This window comes from Phycodurus eques, chromosome 16, assembly GCF_024500275.1.
Source record: "Phycodurus eques isolate BA_2022a chromosome 16, UOR_Pequ_1.1, whole genome shotgun sequence".
Taxonomy (NCBI): Eukaryota; Metazoa; Chordata; class Actinopteri; order Syngnathiformes; family Syngnathidae; genus Phycodurus; species Phycodurus eques.
Window position 1 is genome coordinate 10,273,382 of NC_084540.1, and position 24,075 is coordinate 10,297,456.

At 40.8% G+C, this 24,075-nt stretch overlaps 3 protein-coding genes across 4 annotated transcripts; 2 read left to right on the top strand and 1 right to left on the bottom strand.

Annotated features, from left to right (window-relative positions):
- The first annotated feature begins 414 nt into the window (after positions 1–414).
- Positions 415–8,489, top strand: LOC133415144 (heme-binding protein 1-like). Its single transcript, XM_061700973.1, has 4 exons — positions 415–720; positions 3,958–4,096; positions 6,173–6,353; positions 7,511–8,489. Exons 1-4 carry the CDS (start codon positions 643–645, stop codon positions 7,686–7,688), a joined length of 576 nt encoding a protein of 191 aa, XP_061556957.1. The 5' UTR covers positions 415–642; the 3' UTR covers positions 7,689–8,489.
- Positions 8,490–8,728: 239 nt separating this feature from the next.
- Positions 8,729–18,226, bottom strand: wbp2nl (WBP2 N-terminal like). 2 transcript variants are annotated; one of them, XM_061701179.1, is made up of 8 exons: positions 18,084–18,226; positions 15,368–15,476; positions 15,114–15,252; positions 14,228–14,320; positions 13,930–14,133; positions 13,300–13,410; positions 9,906–9,982; positions 8,729–9,786 (listed from the first exon to the last, which is right to left on the bottom strand). In XM_061701179.1, the coding sequence occupies exons 1-8, from the start codon at positions 18,218–18,220 to the stop codon at positions 9,736–9,738; spliced, it is 921 nt and encodes a 306-aa protein (XP_061557163.1). In that variant the 5' UTR covers positions 18,221–18,226; the 3' UTR covers positions 8,729–9,735. The 2 variants fall into 2 exon arrangements, with proteins under 2 accessions (XP_061557163.1, XP_061557162.1); XM_061701178.1 differs by having other exon boundaries at positions 8,729–9,792; positions 18,084–18,225.
- Positions 18,227–19,297: 1,071 nt separating this feature from the next.
- Positions 19,298–23,732, top strand: LOC133415310 (zona pellucida sperm-binding protein 4-like). The gene is made up of 12 exons (XM_061701276.1): positions 19,298–19,490; positions 19,578–19,702; positions 20,210–20,330; positions 20,818–20,952; positions 21,043–21,215; positions 21,420–21,499; positions 21,580–21,713; positions 21,785–21,968; positions 22,050–22,188; positions 22,290–22,356; positions 23,372–23,506; positions 23,584–23,732. Exons 1-12 carry the CDS (start codon positions 19,298–19,300, stop codon positions 23,730–23,732), a joined length of 1,635 nt encoding a protein of 544 aa, XP_061557260.1.
- The last annotated feature ends 343 nt before the right edge of the window (positions 23,733–24,075 follow it).

Consider the following 24,075-nt stretch of genomic DNA (forward strand, 5'->3'; position numbering starts at 1 on the left):
CTCGCACATGTATTTATGTGTAGGCGTAAGAAAGATGCTAAATGTGCAAATGTATTGGATTGAGAGTTGAGGGGTGTGGTTACAGGACACTCTGTGGTCACGCCCACAGCATTCGAGAGCAGCGACAACATTATAGTTGTTGGTTTAGTTTAAAACTAGATTTAGGACTTCAGCAGGCACTGGTGCTTTTTTGCCATATTTGTTTTGCTGTCTTTAAGTACTTCTAAGTGATATACTGAAGTACTGAAGCACTCCACTCGAGAAAACTGGAGTGTGAGGAAGGCGGAGACACTGACCATCAGAGTGGAGGGTCCCTCTCTCTCTCTCTCTTTCTCTCTCTCTCTCTCTCTCTCTCTCTCTCTCTCTCACTGAAAAAAAAATGAGAGCGGCGAGCATCTCCAACTTGCGGCGGCAGAATGAGCACGCATAAGCATGTGTTGATGAGGAGGCTGCAACCCGACAAGCGGCGCGTGCACTTGAGAACCAAGTGCATCCCCAAACAGGTTCAGACGTGTCCAATTGGAATTGAAGCAACATTTGGCTACCGGTCGAGAGATTAGGGCGATAAAGAAGAGTTGAGGCACAAAAGGTCCAAAAAAAAAAAAAAAAAAAAAAAGAAGAGTGACGCTAGAGAGGAGCGACATGTTTGGAATGATCAAGAATTCGCTCTTCGGAAACACCGAGGAGACAGAATATAAACTACTAAGCACAGAGACCAAGGTAAGGCAGACGTGCGCATTTAGTCCTTTCATACATCGAAGCGAGTGCGGCGGAAAGCCAGTGATGTGTGTTCACTAAGGCAATGCCCCTCGGCTACTTCTATCTGTCCAAGTGCTCCTTTGACCCACAATGCACTGCTGCAGATACAAGTGCATGGAGATATGCAGGCTTTGCTGATCATCTGTTGGGAATCCTAGGGGCATATTTAGACTTTTAGGCAATTTGGCAGACCAGCCTGCACCAAACTGCGCATGCTGGCACAGCGAGGGTGTGTTCTTGGCCCCGCCGAGTAACAATTTAGTGGCATAAAGTCTGTCTAAAATGATGCCTGCTCAGACCACGTCTGAATACTGGCATAGGGTAGACCGCCGGTCTAACATGATTTTGGTCAATTTGATCGGGGCACAGGCCCCCGGACATTTAAGGCGCCAGCGGTTATCAACAGCTCGTTCTGTATTTAGTAAGGGAACCCACTCACATTGTCTGTTGCCAAACTGGCCAAGTGCAGTGACAATGCTCCACTCATGCACGGATCTCTGCCGTTGTAATTGATAAATCAACATACAGTATAGTTTTTAGACTGCTTTATTACTCAGTGACTATAAATATACCATATAAATGTATGATCGCCTCATCGAATGATTACATATACAGTGGAACGTTGATTTTCATATGCCCTGGTTTTCGTTTCGTTTTAGTATTGGGTTTCTGACATTTTTTTTCGTACAGTTGAAAATGGTCCACATGCTAAAGACATCCGCCAGCCCGCGTCACTCCTTTCTTATTTTAAAATGCTTGCAACTTCTCAAAGTGATTAAAAGTTCAGACAATTTAAAATGTAGGTCCGCTCATGATTTGCAGACCACATGAAATGGTATGGCGGGCCTGACCTGGCTCCCGGGCCTTTAGTTGGACACCAGTGCATTACAGCGTCAACATTACCACAACATGAACAAATAAATCGGTTGAAAAATTCCTCTCTGACAATGTCAATCGAAACTAAGCATTATTAACTTTGTAAAGGCAAAACTTTTGATGCAGCGGCTGTATTGGATCTCATGAGACTTTTAATGGTTAGAGTGCGTATTGTAATTTGACAAAATCTGCGTACTTCTATGAATACTTGATCCTCTGCACATTCGCTCAGTTTCTTTGGGAAGGAGCCGCCGATTTTACAAAACAAAGTCCATCAAATCTCTAAACTGGACTCGAGTTCAAACAACTGATCCTGAAATCAGAGCTTGTCACCTAAGCCCTGGGACACCCATCTGACTCTGACACTCTACACGCTTAATTAAAACTGAGAAGGAATACGGAGGAGCTGCGTGCGTGGACCCACTCATGCACGCACACGCCCGCAATATAAAAATGATATGGAATTAAATGTCTGAGGATAACTATAAAAAGAAGAACACAACACGCCCGGCAATTACTAGTCAGTGTTGATAAGGTAGTGAATGAGGAGTTATAAACAACCACACAGCCACTGACGTGTGATTGGTGAATTCATTGCGCTGGTTATATCAAGTAAGTCAAGCTCACATATTTTGTTGTGTGACAAAGTGTTCGTTGCTGTCTTACTAACTACGCTGTGCAAACTCACTGTGACGGACAGAGTATATTCACATCACAGGGCAACTTGATATCTTTCTTTCAGTGTTCCTCAGCCTTTAAGTCAAAGTACATGTTTTACATTAGAAAAAGTACCAAACAAAAGGATTGACGTCACAAAAAGCACATATACTGAAAGACCGGTGATCTTAATGTACTCACAAACCTACGTAGTGTGAAATCTGAGCCTGTTTAGTTGAACACAAAGCTATTGCTCTGTTGTATGAATGGCAACAGGTGAATTGTACCTTCGAGTGGAAGAGCATTTATTTGTTGTGCCTGTCACTATTACTGTATGTTGCTGGCATAGACAGAGGAACAAATGATACCTTATTTGCATAAAATAAAGAATGAGTTTTGGGACTAATTAAGTGAGACTGGATCGTTTCCTGGGGCACACCTGATGATCTCTGTCACCACTCACAGTGGTTAGTAATTGGTGGATTCAGAATAAGAGCAGATAGCCGAATAGAAAGACAGCATGTCAAAATCTTTGACCAATACGTAAGAAAAGCTGCACTTCTCCACAAAGATAAAATCACTGACATAATAGGCATTAAATGACATAACAGTTCAATCGGATTTGTTTTTTTCTTGACGATTCATGCGAACAAACAGTTTGTGGTATGTGTAAGGTAAACATTACAAGCAGAATGAATGGCATTAGAATGACCTTTAAATTTCTATGCAACCTTGAAAAGAAACACAGTGTTTTCACTTTATGTATAGTCATAGTAATGGAGATGAAGATGCGCCTCACATTTGTGACCAATCCCCCTCAAAATGTATTGAGGTCATCGCATTGCGGTGTAGTTGTGTGGCCGCACTCCACATTAACCCCACTAAATCACATGAAAAGACGCTTGCATCATGTTAACACAGTGCGCTGGAGGCAGGGGGGAGCAAGTTGTGTTTGCCTGCGTTATGTAACGTTGTGTATCCCTGGCCTATTATAACGTGTAGCCTGACTGAACCCAGTACAGCAGCAGGAGACGTTAAATCAGATCAGTGCAAAATCTGTTTTTTTTTTTTTTTAATCTGGGCCACACTTGTTTGGCACAACCACTTTTTGTGCAATTGTGCAGACACAAACATCCGTGTACACACACCAAACCTTTGAAGTTCACGGTGCTGCATCATGCCACTTACCCTCATGACTCATCTCAGACAGAAAACAGTATTAAGTGTGTTCACTCTTACGTACTGTACTGTTTAGGTCCAATTTGAGGCTTTTTGACATTTAACAGCATTTAAAATATCCTAAATGTCACCATTCTTTAACCCTGTAATAGGATGACTTTACCTAAAGTGACCCATAACACACAAAAATGAAAGTCAAATGTTTTGTACAGATAATACAAAGTTTGTATAAACTGAGTCTGTTCAGAGTCAGATTGGACCCATGTCAATTTTAGACTTGGCAATGTGTGTTAAAACAAGAAAAATGGTACGAATGGTGGGAATCTCTAGTGGTGAAAGCTTGAAACAGTCCTGAGAACTGGTCTGTGTTTCCACCACATTTGCACAGGTTCCCGAAGAAATATGCACGTCGGTCTTGTTATGCGTAGCTGTGGTTGACTCACTAAGGCCTACCTGAACCCTCCTCCTTTTGCGTCTTCCCCTTAGGATGGAGTGAGCTTTGAGGTACGGCGCTATGATCCCGCCAAATACGCGGTTGTTTCCTCTGAGGGGCGCACTTACGACCAGGTGACAGGGGAGCTGGTGAGGAAGCTGCTCATGTACATCGGTGGATGCAATGAACAAGGTCGGGCCTCATAGCAGATCTTCGTCGTGCTCTTTTTGTGTGACTGGATTTGCATCCATGATGGGGTTCGCACAATAGTATCACAGAAATTCAGCGCTCAAAACACAGAAATTGCACACACAAATTCTGGCTTGTGGTTTGGCTGTAGGGAGTTTCTCTGTGAATCTATTCTGGGTTACTGCTCATCCCCTATTTGCTTCAATTTGTAAGTTTGTCTCATATGAAATACATACTGGAAATGGAAATAATCTGTTCCACTGGGCTGTCAATGGGTATTTACCCAATATATTCCACCTCTTCATACCACCACTAGCACGCGCTAATTATAGAAACAATAAATACTATATAAAGATGCAATATAACAGCACACAACTGTGCCACATACATCATCTGGAGGACTTCAGAATCAATAATGATCTAATAACATTAAAAATACAAACCATTTCAATCAAATACATCATACAAGTGCAGATTCCAACCAATCAGAGGATGGAAAATACTGATCGATAGACAGTTCGCTGGCCCTTGCTGGCCATGTGAGAATAGATGATCCGAGATTGGGTCGCAGGGGCAGTAGCTTTAGCAGGGAAGCCCAGACTTCCTCTCCCCAGCCACTTCATCCAGCTCTTCCGGAGGACATTGTGTCTCCGGCGTGTCCTGGGTCATCTCCGGGGGCCCCTCCCGATGGGACATGCCCGGAACACCTCACCAGGGAGGCGTCCAGGAAGCATCCTAATAAGATGCCCGAGCCACCTCATCTGGCTCCTCTCAATGTCGAGGAGCAGCAGTTCAACTCTGAGCCACTCCCGGATGGCAGAGCTTCTCACCCCATCTCTGAGGGAGACCCCAGACACCCGCGGAGAAAACTCATTTTGACCGCTTGTATCCGGGATCTTGTTCTTTCAGACACAACCCAGAACCGTTGATCATAGGTGAGGGTAGGAACCACCCCAGTATACCTATCCAGAGGCACTGTCCCCAATATCCACGGGATGTTGCAGAGGCGTGTCAACCAGAGATAGGAGAACCCGCCTCAGAGATCACAGACTCTTCTTCCTCATGGGAAGGCGTGTCAGTGAAATTGAGGAGGTCTTCGAAGTATTCTCTCCACCGACTCACAACGTCCGGAGTCGAGGTCAGTAGCGTCCCATCCCCATTATACACAGTGTTGATGGTGTACTGCTCCCACCTCATGAGACGCCGGACGATGGACTAGAATTTCCTCAAAGCCGTCCAGAAGTCATTCTCCATGGTCTCGCCGAACTCCTCCCACGCTCTATTTTTTTGCTTCAGTTACCACCAAAGCTGCATTCCGCTTGGCCATTTGGTACCCATCAGCTACCTCAGGAGTCCCACAGGCCAAAAAGGCCCAATAGGACTCCTTCTTCAGCTTGACAGCATCCCTCACCATTGGTGTCCACCAACGGGTTCGGGGATTGCCGCCACGACAGGCACTGACCACCTTACAGCCACAGCTCCGGTCGGCCACCTCGGCAATGGAGGCGTGGAACATGGTCTGCTCTGACTCAATGTCCCTCGCCTCCCCCGGAATGTGGGTGAAATCTGATTGGTTCAAGAAACCGTGTCCGATTAATAATATCGTTTGAATTTCAGCAGGCAGCGCTACTGATTCTGAAGGCCATGGGCAGAATAGATTCACATGGCACATAGAAGCTGAAATCTGATTGGACAAAAAAAAAAAAAATTCAACATCCACATACAATACTGTAAACAGTACAGTCTCGAGAAACACTGCTTTGACCCGAAAGTAACTTTTTGTGTACAGTCTTCTTTTCTTCTCGCATTCTTTTAACAGCCCTTGTTGAGAATGGTCCACCTTTTGGAATAAATATTGCCAAAAGAATGAGGTGCTGAGTTCTCGTGCTACAGACAGGCAGTGCAAAAAAAAAAAAACAAAATGTTACAAAAAGTTAAATAGAAATGCTAAACATGGAGTGTGACTTTCTGGGCATACTTTTCCTGAAAAGTGCTGTACAAATTGTGCGACATTAGTGGCATTCAAATTTAGAGGTTCCACTTTGTTTCACCTAACTCCTACATTCTTATCTCAACAAGGTGAGGCGATGGGTACAGCAGCGCCCACCATCATCACGGTCTACCCTCGGAACGACGGTGTTCTATCCCGTCGTTTGGTGGTGGCCATCCGCATACCTACCTTCTACCAGCAAAGCCCCCCGACGCCCACGGACAATACTATTAGAGTCGAGGATCGGCCTGGCATGACTGTCTATACACTGTAAGTGTCTTTAACAGTGACATTTTTAGTAAGGAATGTAAGGCATGGAATAAAAAATGTAACCATTTCATTTGAAAACGTAAACAGTTAACACGTCATCATGGACCTCATTGAAAAAAATAATGAACAGTAAACACAATTTTGTCAGTGGCGGGCTGTATATTTGGTATTTGGGCCTCCAAGGGGTGATTTACCTAACTTAATCCCTCTCTTAATACCACCATTATAGCACGTCACAATTATAGAAACCATCAAAAATGCAATATAACAGCATGCGACATAACCAAGTACCTCACCTGGGGCAGGTCAAAATCTACATTCCTCAAAATAACATGACAAAAAACATTAAATAAAATACATCATACTCAGCAGTGACGCTAATTATTAACTGTATTAATATGTGCAGATCGCTACAGGCAGACAGTTTTGCTAGTCGAAGTTGGCTGTAAGTTTTGCCCTGACCAACCAATCAATGGACAGCTCGCTGGCCCTAACAAACATCAGGCCGGCCCTGTGAGGTCGAATTTGAAATTGGATTGGTTGAAGAAACAGTCTCGTTGCTAATATAGTTTAAATTACATCAGGCCCTGAACAGATTAGATGGACGTGCCAGCAGTCGGAGGCTGGAATTTTACCCGGATAACAAAAATCTAACAACCACTGAAAGCAGCACAGCCAAGAGAAAAGCTTCTAAATGAAGAGACTAGACAGCTGGGAATAGATCAATACAATAACTGATAGAATTTCATGGAACAAATATTAGAATTCACATTGTAAATGTAGGTCATTGCTTCTGATAGCGTTAGGCCAGCAGAGCAGAGTTCTCCACTGGATTTTAGTGAATTGAAGAGAAGCTAAGAATAGACGGGAACGTGGTATCCTGGGATCGGGAAAATACGCAAATAAAACGCACCATTGTTTAAACCGCAGGGATTAAAGATAGACCCTGAGATTGGATGGCGACCAGTCTATGACGTGCACCCTGCCCCTCGCCCAAAGTCAGCTGAGGTGGGCTCCTCCATAATGAGGATAAAGTCGTCGAGAAAATGGATGGATGGAGGGGATAAAGAGCGGGGAAAAAAATTGCAGATTATAGTACGAATTTTACGATACCCATTCCACAACTGATTGCATTCTTTTTATTATCCCCCCCCCAGGCAATTTGGAGGTTTCGCAGGTGAGAGTGAGTACCGTGCTGAGGCCTTACGTTTGACACGCACCCTGGGCGAGACGGCCCCATTCCAGCGCAAGCAATACTTCTGTTGCAGCTACGACTCGCCAATCAAACCTTACGGCCGCCGCAATGAGGTGTGGTTCATACAGGAAGAGCCGTAGGGACCTACTTGCCCATTCTGATATCCAACCACGGTGACCCCTTCAATGACACTCCCGCAGCTCTAACTCTTGACTGGAGAAAATAGACAGTATTGTGACTTTAATATTTTTCTTTTTATGAAAGACATTCCTGACTATGCTAAAGAACACAAGAGTAGGAGTATGTTTGTGAGTCACAAATGTACAGTTCACTGTGTATTCATAGCAAAAAGAAACATCAATGTCTGAAAAATATAAAAAATAATCAATAGAAACTCAGTCATTGTCGGGTGTGAGCAAGAAGTCTGAGATACAGAAAATCAGAGATGAGTCTATAGACTATTGAGCGTACTGTAGGGGGCTTTGTCTACGTACCTTTCAGGTTGTCATGAAGGCAACACAGAACTGCAGTTTTAAAGCAATTTAAAAAAAAAAAAACTTCATTTTTCAATTAGGAACTGGAAATAAACCAGAGGTTAAGCCATAAAATAGCGCTTATGTAATATTGAGTGAATGGCACCATAGCTTTCTAGCTGTTTGTATTGTGGTCATCAAATATTTTGTGATCGTGATTTTCAAAAGTTTTTCAGGTAGTTGTGCTATATCCATTTTTATTTACATCCCTGAAAATGTCAGTGATACTTCTGTAGTGTGACTATCTGTGACAAAAGAGAATACTGTAAGGGTATACTCGTCTTTCAGAAACAAATAAATATTTGGTGATAGTCTTATTTCATTTGTCACACAGAACAGGAACAGCAAATGTTAATCATTTGATCAATGTGGTATTTTTTTTCTTGTAAGGTTACTTAAAGACAAAGAAAGTCAAATAAATTAAGAGAACCTTGAAATAATGGCTACAATTGTTTCGTGTGTGGACAACCGTGATTCTACAAGACTTTTTTTTTTTTTTTTTTTGCAGATTTGCTTTACAGTAGCGTAATTCTCGTGTTCACACTCAAGGCAAAATACACCGCCTCTCTTATGTAGAAGAAATGTGTACAAAAAAAAAAAAAAAAAAAAAAAAAAAAAAAAAAAAAAAGCTGCTGAGGCGCAGGAAATACTATATTCAATAAATGACAACTTTATTAGATTTCAGTGAACAAAATTCAGGCAAGCGTTATTAATTTACAGACATTTCAAGATTAAAGCAAACTTAGATCCACGCCAAGAAAATCATTTTAGGTGTGCAAAGACCTTTTGCTAGGTGTTAACTGCTTAACAATAATAAATGGTTAGCCCTCGGGAGTTTTACCAGGCGAAACACTGCTGTTCTCCAAATGATGAAGCCTGGCCACCGCATACTGGCTCTATTACAAGGATGGTTTCAGCTTGCCTTTGCATACATGAATACAAAAGAGGGTAAGAGCACAGGGTCACTCATGTAAGTCCTACTTTTCCACTAGAACCTTTGGAAACTGGGAATATTGCACTTTTGAAGACGTGCATTTCAATGAATACAGCAAAAATGTGCAATTTGGGTTATCTAGAAAATGTAATTACTGTTAATGATGGAGAGCGGGATAGTCTTGGTCACATATACTATAGGATACGCTATTAATAGCCAAAAGTATGAGAATCAGGCGATATGGAGGCCATAAATGTACCACTAAAATCTATTCAACCCACTCCTGCTATTGTACACGAATAACAAACACTCCATTCAAAAACTGTATTGGAAATACACACAGTCCTTTAAAGGATACCGCAAAAATACACTGCTAATAATTTTGGTTGTTGGTAATAGCTACAAGAATGAATTCCATGAAAGTGTGGGGTGATACAGTTCTGTCATAAAAAAAATAATAATAATACATTCGTCATCCCACTGCCTCCTTTCAGCTCCAAACAGTCCTCTTTACAACATGTCAACAAATTATATATTCAAAATAATAGTCACATAGGACTTCTTGATTTTTGGGGGCAAGTTGCATGTTGTCCCTTCAAAACATTTTTTAAACAATGTGGCTGCTTGTAAGAGATTGAATTTGATGTTCTGTAATCTGCCGTATGTCGCCATCAGGGATCCATCCCAAGATTAAGGAGGAACTGTCATGGTGCCTGAGCCTTAGTTGTTTTTCTTTTCAGGAGAGTTTGGATAAGGTGCATATGGAGGAGGCTGCTCCTTTATGGAAACAAAAACAAAGAAATATATATACATTATAGTGTACAAGGACCAATACGGGACAAAGTCACATGACACTTCCGCACAATTGGAAGAAAAGAGAAGTAGCTGACCGTTGGCACGTAGACATTGTGTGGATTGCTGGGATTGTAGTACGCACTGCCTGCTGCTTCTGCTGCCTTGGCGTTACCTGGGCCCAGAAAAAAACATGACAAAGAGAAGATAAGTGACCGCTAAACATAGAACCACATATAGACAATCAATCCATCCATCCATCCATCCATCCATTTTCTGAGCCGCTTCTCCTCACTAGGGTCGCGGGCGTGCTGGAGCCTATCCCAGCTGTCGTCGGGCAGGAGACGGGGTACACCCTGAACTGGTTGCCAGCCAATCGCAGGGCACATACAAACAAACAAAACCATTCGCACTCACAGTCACACCTACGGGGAATTTTAGAGTGTTCAATTAACGCATGTTTTTGGGATGTGGGAGGAAACCGGAGTGCCCAGAGAAAACCCACGCAGGCACGGGGAGAACATGCAAACTCCACACAGGCGGAGCCGGGGGATTGAACCGGGGCCCTCAGAACTGTGAGGCTGACGCTCTAACCAGTCGGCCACCGTGCCGCCTCATATAGACAATATTAAGCGTATTTGAACAATCTAATAAGATCCATTACAACAAATGACAAAACATTATTGTGCTCAGGCTTAAACAATAAAAGTACGACTATGGCAGCATCTTGTAGCATCTCGGTACCAAGGAACTATGTTGAAGTGACTTGAGGAACTTTATTTAGACAAAAGTAAAGCCTGACCACAATCATGTGGCATCTTGGTGGCAAGAAACTATGTTGAAGTGAGTGAAGACTTTCATTTAGACAGAAGTAGCACTTTGACCCTACTTTGTGGCACCTATAAGCAACTATAAAAAATTTTATGGGGAGTCAAATACTTGCAGATTTTCACTATTGGCGGCACAGCTCCCTTTCTATCCCCTGCTTTTGTACCATGTTGGGCCACAAATTGGAGGGCAGCACGGAGGTCGACCAGAAGAGATACAGCGTCATTGAGAGAAAGAAGAAAGAGGCAGAGAAGGTCCCCCACTAAGCTCCAGTAATAGTTGTATTGTCGTATGTGCCGTTTGCATGTGTTACTGCTCCGTGTGCGTTAATGTATAAATTGTTTGAGGTTTTATACCACCGTAACGTCGACGCAAATATCCATTAGTCCATTTACGGAAGCTTGTATATATGTTAGCATTCAGCGATAGGACTTTGTCAGGTGGAATTGCAACCCCAATTCCAATGAAGTTGGGACGTTATGTTAAACAAAATACGTTATGTTAAACAGAATACAATGATTTGCAAATCATGTTCAACCTATATTTAATTGAATACACTACAAAGACAAGATATTTAATGTTCAAACTGATAAACTTTATTGCTTTTAGCAAATAATCATTAACTTAGAATTTTATGGCTGCAACACGTTCCAAAAAACCTGGGACAGGTGGCAAAAAAGACTGAGAAAGTTGAGGAATGCTCATCAAGCACCTGTTGCAAGCCAAGATGGGGCGAGGTTCACCTCTTTGTGAACAAGTGGGTGAGAAAATAGTCGAACAGTTTAAGGACAATGTTCCTCAAAGTACAATTGCAAGGAATTTAGGGATTTCATCATTTACGGTCCATAATATCATCAAAAGGTTCAGAGAATCTGGAGCAATCACTGCATGTAAGCTTCAAGGGTGAAAACCAACATTGAATGCCCGTGACCTTCGATGCCTCAGGCGGCACTGCATCAAAAAACGACATCAACGTGTAAAGGATATCACCACATGGGCTCGGGAACACTTCAGAAAACCAATGTCAGTAAATACAGTTTGACGCTACATCCATAAGTGCAACTTGAAACTCTGCTATGCAAAGCAAAAGCCATTTATCAACAACACCCAGAAACGTTGCCGGCTTCTCTGGGCCCGAGCTCATCTAAGATGGACTGATGCAAAGTGGAAACGTGTTCTGTGGTCCGACGAGTCCACATTTCAAATTGTTTTTGGAAATTGTGGACATTGTGTCCTCCGGGCCAAAGAGGAAAAGAACCATCCGGACTGTTATGGACGCAAAGTTCAAAAGCCAGCATCTGTGATGGTATGGGGCTGTGTTACTGCCAATGGCATGGGTAACTTACACATCTGTGAAGGCACCATTAATCCTGAAAGCTACATACAGGTTTTGGAGAAACATATGCTGCCATCCAAGCAACGTCTTTTTCATGGACGCCCATGAAAAAGATGCTTATTTCATGCTTATTTTAGCAAGACAATACCAAACTACATTCTGCACGTGTTAACAACAGCGTGGCTTCGTAGTAAAAGAGTGCGGGTACTAGACTTGTCTGCCTGCAGTCCAGACCTGTCTCCCATTGAAAATGTGTGGCGCATTATGAAGCATAAAATATGACAACGGAGACGCCGGACTGTCGACCAGCTGAAGCTGTACATCAAGCAAGAATGGGGGGAAAGAATTCCACCAACAAAGCTTCAACAATTAGAGTCCTCAGTTCCCAAGCGTTTATTGAATGTTGTTAAAAGAAAAGGTGATGTAACACAGTGGTAAACATGACCCTGTCCCAGATTTTTGGGAACGTGTTGCAGCCATAAAATTCGAAGTTAACAATTATTTGCTAAAAACAATAAAGTTGATCAGTTTGAACATTACACATACATTACAATTAAATATAGGTTGAACATGATTTGCAAATCATTGCATTCTGTTTTTATTTGTTTAACAAAACGTCCCAATTTCATTGGAATTGTATATTGTTTGGTTGAAAATGTACTGTACAATGTTTGATTCTCTTGTGTCAGGCTATGTAACAGTTTTACAGAAATCTTCGGTCACAAACAACTGTTCGAGAAAGAGTGAGAACAGGTGCGGACTATTCAGAAAGTGTGTTTTATTACAAGTTCAAATGTGTTTAAATCATGTGAGGGTAAAACTATATAACTCTTATATATAGTAGTTATCGCAGGCCTTCACCTATTGTAGGTGGGTCTGGAACGCATACCCCATGATAAACCGGGATTTACTGTACTGCACTTTCAGTTTGCAGCGGTGTAGTGCACTGCATTATACAGAGACATTTTGTGGGTGTGTTTAGTCAGTATGACTTAGTGGAAGTCAGTATGAGGCACAACAACTGGCAGTTCCCAGAATCATCATCTAAAAATCTGCAATCACACCCCGAGTATTCAGTGTTTCACACTAAAACTGATGCCCAACACATGATATATCAGCAGATTCAAAAAATTAATACGAGGGGGGGGGGGGGGGGGGGGGAAGCGGATTTACAGGGCACGAGATCATGAGCTCCGCTTTTTTATTTTAGGTTGCATGATTTGAAGTGATTCACTTTGGGCAAGATGGATCACATCTGACGGGTGCAGTGACGCAGACATGGCAAGAGGAGAACTAAAGACAGAAGGATGGAGGGGCGGGGGTCAGACCTGGAGGTGGCGGAGCTGTCCAGTTCTGGGGGGGTGCAGCCCAGTTTTGAGGTGGCCCTGGATATGGGGGAGGTGGGGCCATCATGTAGTCAGACCCTGATGGGTACATTCCTGAAACACAAGAAAAGTCTCAAGGTCAGAAACGCTCACTTTACAGACGGATCACTTTGTACTGCACATTCTCTATTTTCTCTTATTGTGATTGTCAAATCAGCTAAATTGCATAACAGGACAGAATAATACCGTAAGCGGCAAAGAAAATGGAAGGATGGCTCAACTTTTGTCATTATAGCCCTATTGTACTGCGCCCCTATTGTGATGCGCAGCCATGACGGTGACGTGTACAGCTTTCATTCCGTCACATTAAGTTGTACTTCCTATTTATGGTCATCCTCACACTATTCTTATATGGTTTGTTTTTTACTTAGTTTTGGAAACTGACAATGCTGTGTCAGTCAGTGATCTTTTTTTTCAGTTAATGAACATTTTTTTTTCCAATTGTAGTTTTCATTATTTCGTTTCTTTCCATTAGTTACAATAACCTTGCTGTGTACCAATGTTCCCAAGTTAAGATCTATGATTGGCACATGTCTTGTGTGCATATAAGCATTTTTAAACTGGATTCTGCACCTGCAGCAGTTGTTGGATAAGGGTAGCCCATGTTGCCAGCAGCAGGAGGAGGAGGGGGCGGGTAGAATCCATTCTGCTGGGGAGGGGGCACATAAGGATAGCCTTGGGGAGCAGGTGGTGGTGGGCCGTAGCCATTCATGATTCCAGGAGAAGGGTAGCCGTGATATGACGCAGCACCATTCTGAGCAGGAGCTCCACGAGAAGCTGTAAGACAATGAAGTAAGACAAGCTTTACAATGACTTCTACCAACATGGTGTAATAACAGACCACTGCAATAATGGAAAGTAATGAGGAAACCATTTGTGGCCAGTTTGAAGAGATGCTGGCCAACATCTATGGCTCCTCCACTGGGGAAGGACATCTTGAAATGGGCTTGACCCTCCCAGCCACCTGGGAAGAGATATTCCAATATTTCAGTAGGTTTAAACGAGATGCATGAAACTGATAGGTTTAAAATTTGCATGAAACCAAGAACAAGGCTCTACATAATAGCAAGAAAACACATTAAAACCAAGTCACACAAAAGAACCTACAAATTCAAATACCCTAGAATGTCTTTCAAATGCATTTTGAATTTTTGTAAAAATAAATTAAGTGCTGGTGAATTGCACAAAACGTCAGTTTTAAAACTGACATCATACATGACATGACCTGTTACTACGCAAGACTTCCATATCCAGTCATCGGAAAAATTATTAGCACACCCTTGTTTCTTCACTGTCTTGTTCATTTTTAATTCCTAGTACAACTAAAGGTAACTAAATTTAAACCAAATTTGTTTGGACAAATATAATTATGACGACAAAAATAGCACGAGAGTAAAATTTAAGAGCCGACATCTAGCCACCTTCTATGGTTTTCTTGATTGTAACCAAAATCACTGGCAATACAATTAATATTAAGCATGTCGAATAGGACGAACAATTATGGAGGAATCAGCTGCATTTTTGTCATGTTCATTGTATTCTTCAGATAATATACTGTACCTTACTACAATGAATTAAAATGAAGACCAAAAAAATTTTTTGAAACAAGGGTGGTCCAATAATTTTGACATGACTGTTTCTCATTGAGGCGGCACGGTGACCGACTGGTTAAACAGTCTGCCTCACAGTTCTGAGGACCGGGGTTCAAACAGTTGAAGTCTGTTTGAACCCCGGTTAAAGTCAAACAGGACACCTACCACCTGCCTCAGCTGACACTGTCCCTTTAATGTAGTTGGCAGCAAAAACGGGCTGCTCGATGCTGCAGCCCTTCATCAGATAATAGGGGAACATGGCAGAACCAAGGCAATCCTTTGTATTACTGGACACAAACACCATCTAAGCCAGCACCAAAAAGAGGACATGATAGCACATGAGAAGAGTTAGGTCAACTTCCCAATGAAAAGAAAAGCAAAGGTAACAGCAAATTAATGCGATGTAACGTGGGCAGTACCCTGTATGGTGTGAGGTACACAGTGCCCTTCTTGGTCCCCTTCAGTAGGTCTGTTTTACAGGCGACATCACTGAATGACAGCTCCACATTCTTACATTCCCTTAATACGCTGGTGAGGAAAGACAAAATAAAAATAAAAGTTAAATTTTTTTTTTTAAACTTACACAGTGAACCCCCAAAGATTCATGATTTCCCATTCACAGACTCACCTTCAATATATAATAATATATATCAAATCAATTACTAAAACTGCCTTCTACCATCTGAAGAACATATCCAGAGTGAAGGCTTGCATGTGTCAAGCAGACCAGGAGATGCTCATCCATGCTTTTATCTCAAGTAGAGTTGACTATTGTAATGGTCTTCTGACTGGACTCCCTAAAAAAAGCATTAAAGAACTGCAGCTCATTCAGAATGCTGCGGCTCGGGTTCTGACCAGAACAAGAAGGTCAGACCATATTACTCCAATTCTAAAGTCTTTACACTGGCTTCCAGTCAGCTTTAGAATAGATTTTCAAGTTCTGCTACTGGTCTATAAATCACTAAATGGCTCAAGTCCTGAATACATGAATGAAATGCTAACAGAATATAAATCCAGTAGGGCTCTGAGATCGACAGACTCAGGTCAAATGAAGTGACGTCAGCCCCAACTGTGCATGTTTTTAAGTCCAGGTTAAAAACTCTTCTTTTTTCCCATGCTTTTTAGAGCATTTCCACTTTTAAATTATATTTCTTGCACTGTATGCTGTTTAATTATATTTTTATTATTTTTTTTTCCTCTTTGTTTTAAATGTTTATAAGCTGTTTTTTTTCTCTTTTTAAATGCTTTCAATCATGTAAAGCACATTGCGTTACCGTGTGTATGAAATGCGCTATATAAATGAATTTGCTTTGCTTTAGAAGAAAACAATTCTGTAGAACCCAACTAACAACTATTTGCTGAAAAACTCACATATTTGCACCTATCCATGTATTTCTAGGATCTTTAAGATTCCGCAAAAATTCAAAAAAAATTCCCACACTCGTTACCGTGGTGACGACAACAAGAGTGGATCGCGCCCGCCTGTATTAGAAGGACAAAATGGGGGAAAACTTGTTGGTGGTCACCGCTGCTCAGAAGAGGACGTTCGTTTAAGGCTTGCTTGAGGTATGTTCACGTACTTTTAATACAATACGGCTCAAAAGCAGGCAACAAAATGTTATGTAGTCTAGCAAGCTAGTGGTAGCACGAATTGTTGTACGTAAACATGCCGCTGTTCTGTTGTATCATGCTCTAAAGTTTCGGTGTGGGTGAAGTAATTTAATTTAAAATAATTACAGTAAGTTGGCACCCATTATTTCTGTCATGTTGTAATGTTGGTTTGACCTGACTGATTAGAATACACAATCTGACTGGAGCAGTGATTCCCAACCTTTATGGAGCCAAGGAACATATTTTACAATTGAAAAATTTCACGGCACACCAACAAACAAAAATGTCACGAAAGGTGGATACATTAATTCCTGTATTTACTTCTTGCCATCTAATAGAAGACCATTAATTTGTTCTGTCTGTCACTATGCCTTACTGGCATAAATAGAGGAACAAAAATACATTTATTGTAAATATATATTTTTTTAGCAATTAAGTACACAACTATATACAGTAAATGAACAGGTCATTTAAATAGACACATTCCTCCATCTTGTGATTGGATCGGAGATCGGTTTTTTTTTAATTCGCTGACCGGCCCAAAATAAAAACAGATCGTGTAAAGCCTAATATATATATATATATATATATATATATATATATATATATATATATATATAACGGATATCTAGCTCAACATAAGGCATATTGAGTTCTGAAATAAAGATTAACAGTCATTAATATAGGTGCATCTCAATAAACTACAACATGGTAGAAAAGTTCATTTATTTCAGTACTCGTACATTATATAGATTTATTAAACAAATTCCTGCATTCAAAATCATTTACATTGTTTCTTCCTTGATTATCATGTAATATTCTAGTTTCTAGAAGTGGTGAATTTTCGATTTTGGTTTGCTGTTAGCTATAATTATCAAAATTATACATAAATACATTCAAAAAAGCTATGAAATAATTCACTCTGAGTCTGTATTGTGCACCTCTATGAGTTTCACTTTTGGAATTGAACTACCTAAGTTAAGCTTTTGACATTATTCATATTTACTGCGATCTACCTGTAATGTAATCAAATGGCTAAACTAGAAACTATTAATTGGCATTTTTACCGGTTACATACCTTCCACTGCTTTTTTTTTCCCAAAAGAAAATCATCTGCAAGTGATTTATTGTTTATGAAAGCGGTTATTCGATTGTACTTTAATAAACTGGCCGACGAGCCTATGTTGACATGATGTCAACATGCAGCCAAAAGATACTGACTTCCTGTTTTGAAAGTTAGCTTCAGCCACCGACCTTTTACCCAATATCAATTATGAGCCAACGCGACAGAGAACCCTTGTTATTTTCTCGAGTACTTTGGAAATGCGTTTAAATAACATTTTAAAAGGTATCACGTGAACACTGCCAGCGGCACAGTTGCGTTAGCCAAGCTGTGCTAAAGCTAAACTAGGCCACTAAACTACGTAGCTGTTGACTGGAAACTAAACGAGCCAACGGGAGAGGCGATATTCCCCTAATTTGTTCCATCAAAACGTATTAGTAAAATAAATGGAATGAACATACCTTTCTCCATTGTTAATCAACACTCCGCCGTTTTGAGAGTGATTTATATTCAACGCCATGGCTGTGAAGAAGCTATTGTGTTCGGTCGTGTTGGAGTTTGCTTGTGCTCCACTGACAGGAAACGTCACGCACGACATACGAGTTACGTCACCACTCGAGCTGAACACTTCGTAACTTCCCGTAAAATCAAAAAAGAAGAAGAAGAAGCTGTTAACGTCTTTTGTAAACGTCCTCCACGCTGGCGTGCACATTTTTCACGAGCGAAAATAACATTTGTTTTATTCAACCTTTAAAAGATGGGTGTGTAAACTTTTGTCATCAAGCCTCAAGGGCACATTCAAATTTAAATTTGATTTGAGGCAAAAATGTACAGTATTTTTGTGTATGTTACAGAGGTGTTTTAATAGTTTTTTTGAAATAATAAAACGAGAATCCATTCTCATGTTTTCTATTGTATTTTATCATTGCTTTAGCTTTTATTTCAATTTATAAATTATAATAAATGCTGTACGATTAATTTACCAACTATTTAACACAATGAAACTGTTGAAATATTTATTTTATTAATATTCTTGCATTTTATGAAAAATATATATATTATACAATGGATACTCCTTTTGACTATTTACACTTACTGTAATTATAATGAATCAAACAACTATCAAATAAAATTGCTTATTTTGCTAATACTTTGTTTTATGTAAAATTGTATATATTTTATTTTATTTTCAAAAAAATATTTTTCACCCAATTAGGATTTATAATTACCCTCAGCTCATAAATAAATAAATACATTTTACACTAATTAATTAATTTTAAGAAATAATAGCTAAATAAAGGTAATAAATATTGCAGGTGCTCTAATTTAATTTATTTTTTTTTAAAGAAAAAATAAGCAATGAATGTTTTGTCGTCATTTTCACGCATAGTGTTGACTGGCATAAATATATGCAGCAAGGTTACCTTTGAAGTCATTGTCGCTATATATAAGTCTAGAAGTGGGAGCCATTGTCACATTTGGGCCATTAATACTTTGATGAAGATTAGTAGTCCAGGGTTTACGCTTGTCTCTGGTTGTGGGCTCCAGCAGGCTCCTAAGCAATTAAAGCTAATTGGGCTGTCACGTGATACCTGCCTGCATGCTTCAACGAGTGAACCACATAGTTTGGAGTGGGCAGAGCTAATGAAAGACAAAGCATCCAAGCTACAAAGAGATGAATTGTAATTTTGTAACATTTTTTTTTATTTCTGTTATTTTGCTCTTCGACGTTCAACTCTGTCGGTGTGCCGAAAAGGGCTCAACGCCATCTCAGAGACAAAGTCTTGCCTTGCCCAGAGTCAGCTGCTCTCAGAGGGGAATAAAAGCTGTGTTTGGCTCCAAGGTCAACAGTCCTATTCGTGTAAGAGGTGAGATTGCCAGCTTTGGATGCTGTCAAATAAACAACCTACTACTCGCGTGACTTTGAAATTGGGTTGTCTTTGTTCTTCTGTCAGACAAAACGGGGGCAACACTCGCGGTGCCTCAGTCCGAGAACTCGTGTGGAGTGAAAATGGGCAGACAGAACAACCAGAGCCTCTTCTTCTTCAGCAAGTATGACAGCTGCTACACTCAAGTGAAGGTAAAGCACTGTTGCTCAATAAATTGTAATTTAAAATGCATTTCAATAGTTCAATTCAGAAAGTGAAACTTTTACACAATATAGATACATGAAACACCGCTACTTTGACTTGCATACTTTTCAGCAGGCCGAATTTGTACAGCAACCTAGTTTCTATATTAAACGTCTGTATTGTTACATTTGTAATATTAAAATTTCTTGATGGTTAAATTGGGGTGTTTGTTGGCTGTGAACCATAATCCAAATTATAAAAGAAAATCATGACATACTTTTACTTGGTGTGCAGTGAATCTTGAGTTTCACTTTTTGAATGGAACTACTGGAATAAATTAAGTTTTTCCATGATGGTGTAAAAAATGGACACTGTACCTGGGAATGTATGTCCAACTTAATCAAACTTTGCAAGATCACGATTTGAATGTGTTCATGGAATGAACCATAACTTACCGTGTGAAATGGATGGTTTGTATAACTCTTATCTGGTGATCGATGACTTTTAATCCTTAGGGCAGTAAAGTCGTCATCCCGCTGCAAGTCCAGCTGGCAGGAGAGGTTGGTTGGTTCAGGGTAAACATCAGCTGTCCTCTGACAGTAAGACCCAGGGAGTGGATGGCACTCTCACCAACAAGTGAGTGCAGATCACCACGCACTATCGCACTCTATCATCACTGAGCAGATTTTTATTCTTTTATTTCCCCAAAACAGTAGGTACACATGAACCATCTAATGGGATGAAATGTCATTGTTATAGCTCTGTCACTCTGCATTGCTCAGTTTTTTATGTGGTGGAAACGCAAGCCAGATCAGAGTTTACTGTCCCAAAGTTTAAGATTGGTCTTAACTTCCTACTTGGTGGAAATGTGGCTTAATCAGAATCATCTTCATTTGCCAAGTACGTCCAAAAAACACACAAGGAATTTGTCTCCGGAAGTTGGAGCCGCTCTAGTACGACAGCAGACAGTCAAATGACAGAGAACACTTTTGAGACATAAAGACATTGATAAAAAAAAAAAAAACAGTCACTGAGCAATAAAGGGTTGCTAGTTGTCTGGTAATACTGGTACATTATTATTTTTTATTTTTTTTGACAATTGTGCAAAATACATCTATTCCAGAATTCCATGGAAAGTGTGCCATTCCCAAAGACCTCAGAGTGAAATGTGGCCAAGAAAGAATGTCTCCAGATTCCTGCTCCGATCAGGGATGTTGCCACGATGCCACAGATTCAGTATGCTACTACAGACTCAACTGTAAGCTTTTAGAAATGTTTGGCAACATTGTTGCAATTTGATTTTCGTGTGTAAAGAGTTTTCACTTTTCTGTGCCGGCACCTTCTCCAGCCTGCTCTCTGGATGGACACTTTGTGTTCGCTGTAAAAACCACCGAGACGGACCCGCTTACGCATCCGACGAGCCTCGCAGTCAAGGATCAGCCGCGCTGCGTCCCTTTGATCACCACCTCAGACACTGCCGTCTTTAAGATTCCCATCACGGCCTGTGGGGTTAAAACAAAGGTCATGCACTTTCCCTGACTGCAAATCTGTTAACCTTTTCACCACACTCAATTACATTACCAGTTGCTGTGGGTGGAGTAGGACTATTTTAACACCTCTGCAACATACAATTCATTCTGTTATCCTACACGTTAATTTTCCTTCAACATCACTAAGTTACGGGTGTAATTTATCTTAATAATAAATGACTCCACCTGCCTTCAGGTCAATGGAGATGTCGTCGTCTATGAGTTAGAGGTGGAGGAGCTCCTTGATCCAAATAGACCAAACCACTCTTCATTTAGGTAATTTATATCGCACCCTTTGCATTCTTCTGCACGGGAATCTGCAGTCAGTGGTGACCTATTTTTTTTTAAATTTTAAGTCTCCAGGTTGAGTGTGAATATGAAGCATCCGCTGCAAGGCGTGCAGTAAATCTACGTTCCATGTACGCAGTGACCAACCCGCCGCCTGTGGTTGCTCTGGGAACCATCAAAGTGCAGATGAGGATAGCCACAGGTAAATAAAACGTGTCGTTTGACACACCTGTGAACAACAAACCCTTTTGGACCATTTGTTCCTCTATCTAGATGCATCCTTTACATGTTACTTTCCTGAGGACCAACTTCCACTGACGTTGCCATTACGTGAAACGGTGTATGTGGAAATCTCCATCGCCCAACCATCACCAGATCCCACACTTTCCCTGCATGTAAGGGATTGCTTCGCCTACCCGACATCTCGACACTCTGTGTGGATGCTTCTCAACGACGGGTAAAGAACTGACACAGTTGAAAATTGGGGTTGTGGAGTAATGCATAGCGGCTGATGACTTAAATTCCTCCTCCTGGATAGATGTCCTAACCACCTGGATGACTCCAGAAGTTCGATCCCTGTGGACGGCCAGGGCAAAACGTATTCCCATTCCCAAGTCAGGAGATTTGATGTCAAGACCTTTGCCTTTGTGAAAAAAGGCCAGCCAAGTGTAGAGGAAGTAAGCCACTCAAATACGTACATGTTTATTTCTGAAAAGTAGAACCATGTTATTGATTTCCTCACACCCTTTTTGGGCTATTTCGTTTTGTAATTTCTTAGATATACTTCTATTGTTGGGTGGAAATCTGCACAGAGGATGTTGACTGTGAACAACGCTGTGCCATTTGTAAGTACTATACATCTACTGTCATGCGGCATGCAATTGGGACTGGTATAATTCAGTGACCGGCTGTGAATTTGGTACCAGTCTCCAGTGGGGACTTATCTGACTTAATCCACCTTTTAATACCACTAATATCAACTTGCAGTTATAGAAATGCTATACAAAAACGCAGTGTAACGGCACAAAACTGTCATCTGTATATCTGGTGCAGTTCTTGGCTAGTTATTTTATTCTACACAATGCTGTACAACACAAGCATTGGAACAGCAATTCAGAACATTCAGCGAGAAAAATCCTAATTTAAAAATAAATATAGACTACTCGGCTGCTAATTTTCCCTGTGGTTGATCAAGGAAATTTAGCATCCCTCATATTTTTCAGGGCCGATACAGACTATTAGTCAAGGAGGCTGACAACCTATATTTGGAGACTGTATTCAAAGGGAAATACTGACAAAAAAATTTCATTATTAAAAAAAAAAAAAAAAAACTCCAGCACTTTGTTTAAATGCCTTTAAGCATGTTTATCAAACAGCTTTTCAGATTTGCAACTTGCTGTCATTATTCTTCAGTTTCAAAGTCCACCATGTCTCTGCTGTCCGTCTCCTGCCTGATGACGCCAATATCCCAATCAAGATCTTAAACCCAGTTGACCTCACTTTTTATTTACAAGCGTTTACATTATGTGCGAAGGTTGGAAAAAAGACAAACGAGCCTATTGAGACATTGTAAGGAGTATGCATCTGTTTTCAAATATAGGGAGTAAAAGTAAAAAAGTTGTCAGAAAAATACTCGCAGTACAACTACCTGGGTGTGGAGGGAGGGAATCTATTTAAGTACTATTAACAAGTATTTGTACTTTGTTGATGCCCAGCAGTTATAACCAGTACTTCTTTTGTAGTTTGTAATGGATTATAATTGCACTATGACGGGGGGGCCTAATATTTTTGTATGTTGCAGTGGTAACCCACTGCAAACTGCAGCCACAATAAAATGTTCCTATTCTCCCCCCCCCCCAGCATCTGATGGTGAGAGACAGAAAAGAGGGGCTTCATCTGAAACGCATCCCACCCAGCTGGTCTCTTTAGGTCCTTTAATGCTGCATCAGAATAACACACAAATTGAGGATGATCCATGTGTTCAGCAGAACAAGAGTGAGTCCAGGTCATGCCATGACAAGGTACCATGTAATGGTTAATCTAATTGGTTAATAATGCTGTCTCGTCCTCAGTGTATAAAGCCACAATATTTATTGTCTCTGGCATCGGCGCAACGACAACGCTGCTGCTGCTGGTGGTATTGTGTCTGAGCAACAGGATGTGTCACAAGCAAAAGGCAACACGAGCCTCTGATGCCGGAGTCGAAGATGCAATATCATAATAAACATTTCACTTAGCCCTCAGGCCTTGTTTGATTTATTACACTATGTCCCCATTTGGTCATGTGGTATTAATCAATATGCTGTTCGTTAGTCATTGTTCTCATTCGACTAAGTTCAGGAATGGCTTCAACAGTGGAAGCGTTTCTGTGAGAGTCAGAGTTCATCTTAAAACGGCTGAACTAAATCCAATGTTGCTTACCACAGGCCAATTGCAGACTGAACTGTCTTTCTACAGGTCATCAAAGGAAGCTTCAACTTTGTAATCAAAGAAATATTCTCCAGAGAAGTCTCCCTTTCAAATAAAAATTGCATAATTTGTTCCATCTGAATGCAATGTTATTC

What these genes read in the sequence shown, in the direction of transcription:
- LOC133415144 (XM_061700973.1), top strand. Translation starts at nt 643, where the DNA reads ATGTTTGGAATGATCAAGAATTCGCTCTTCGGAAACACCGAGGAGACA. An exon ending in TACTAAGCACAGAGACCAAG is followed by an intron (nt 721 to 3,957) that starts GTAAGGCAGACG and finishes TCTTCCCCTTAG; the next exon opens with GATGGAGTGAGCTTTGAGGT. An exon ending in CGGTGGATGCAATGAACAAG is followed by an intron (nt 4,097 to 6,172) that starts GTCGGGCCTCAT and finishes TATCTCAACAAG; the next exon opens with GTGAGGCGATGGGTACAGCA.
- LOC133415310 (XM_061701276.1), top strand. Translation starts at nt 19,298, where the DNA reads ATGAATTGTAATTTTGTAACATTTTTTTTTATTTCTGTTATTTTGCTC. An exon ending in GCTGCTACACTCAAGTGAAG is followed by an intron (nt 19,703 to 20,209) that starts GTAAAGCACTGT and finishes TTTAATCCTTAG; the next exon opens with GGCAGTAAAGTCGTCATCCC. An exon ending in ATGTGTTCAGCAGAACAAGA is followed by an intron (nt 23,507 to 23,583) that starts GTGAGTCCAGGT and finishes TCTCGTCCTCAG; the next exon opens with TGTATAAAGCCACAATATTT.
- wbp2nl (XM_061701178.1), bottom strand. Translation starts at nt 18,220, where the DNA reads ATGTCGTGCGTGACGTTTCCTGTCAGTGGAGCACAAGCAAACTCCAAC. An exon ending in TTGATTAACAATGGAGAAAG is followed by an intron (nt 15,477 to 18,083) that starts GTATGTTCATTC and finishes TTTCCTCACCAG; the next exon opens with CGTATTAAGGGAATGTAAGA. An exon ending in TGTACCTCACACCATACAGG is followed by an intron (nt 15,253 to 15,367) that starts GTACTGCCCACG and finishes GTGCTGGCTTAG; the next exon opens with ATGGTGTTTGTGTCCAGTAA.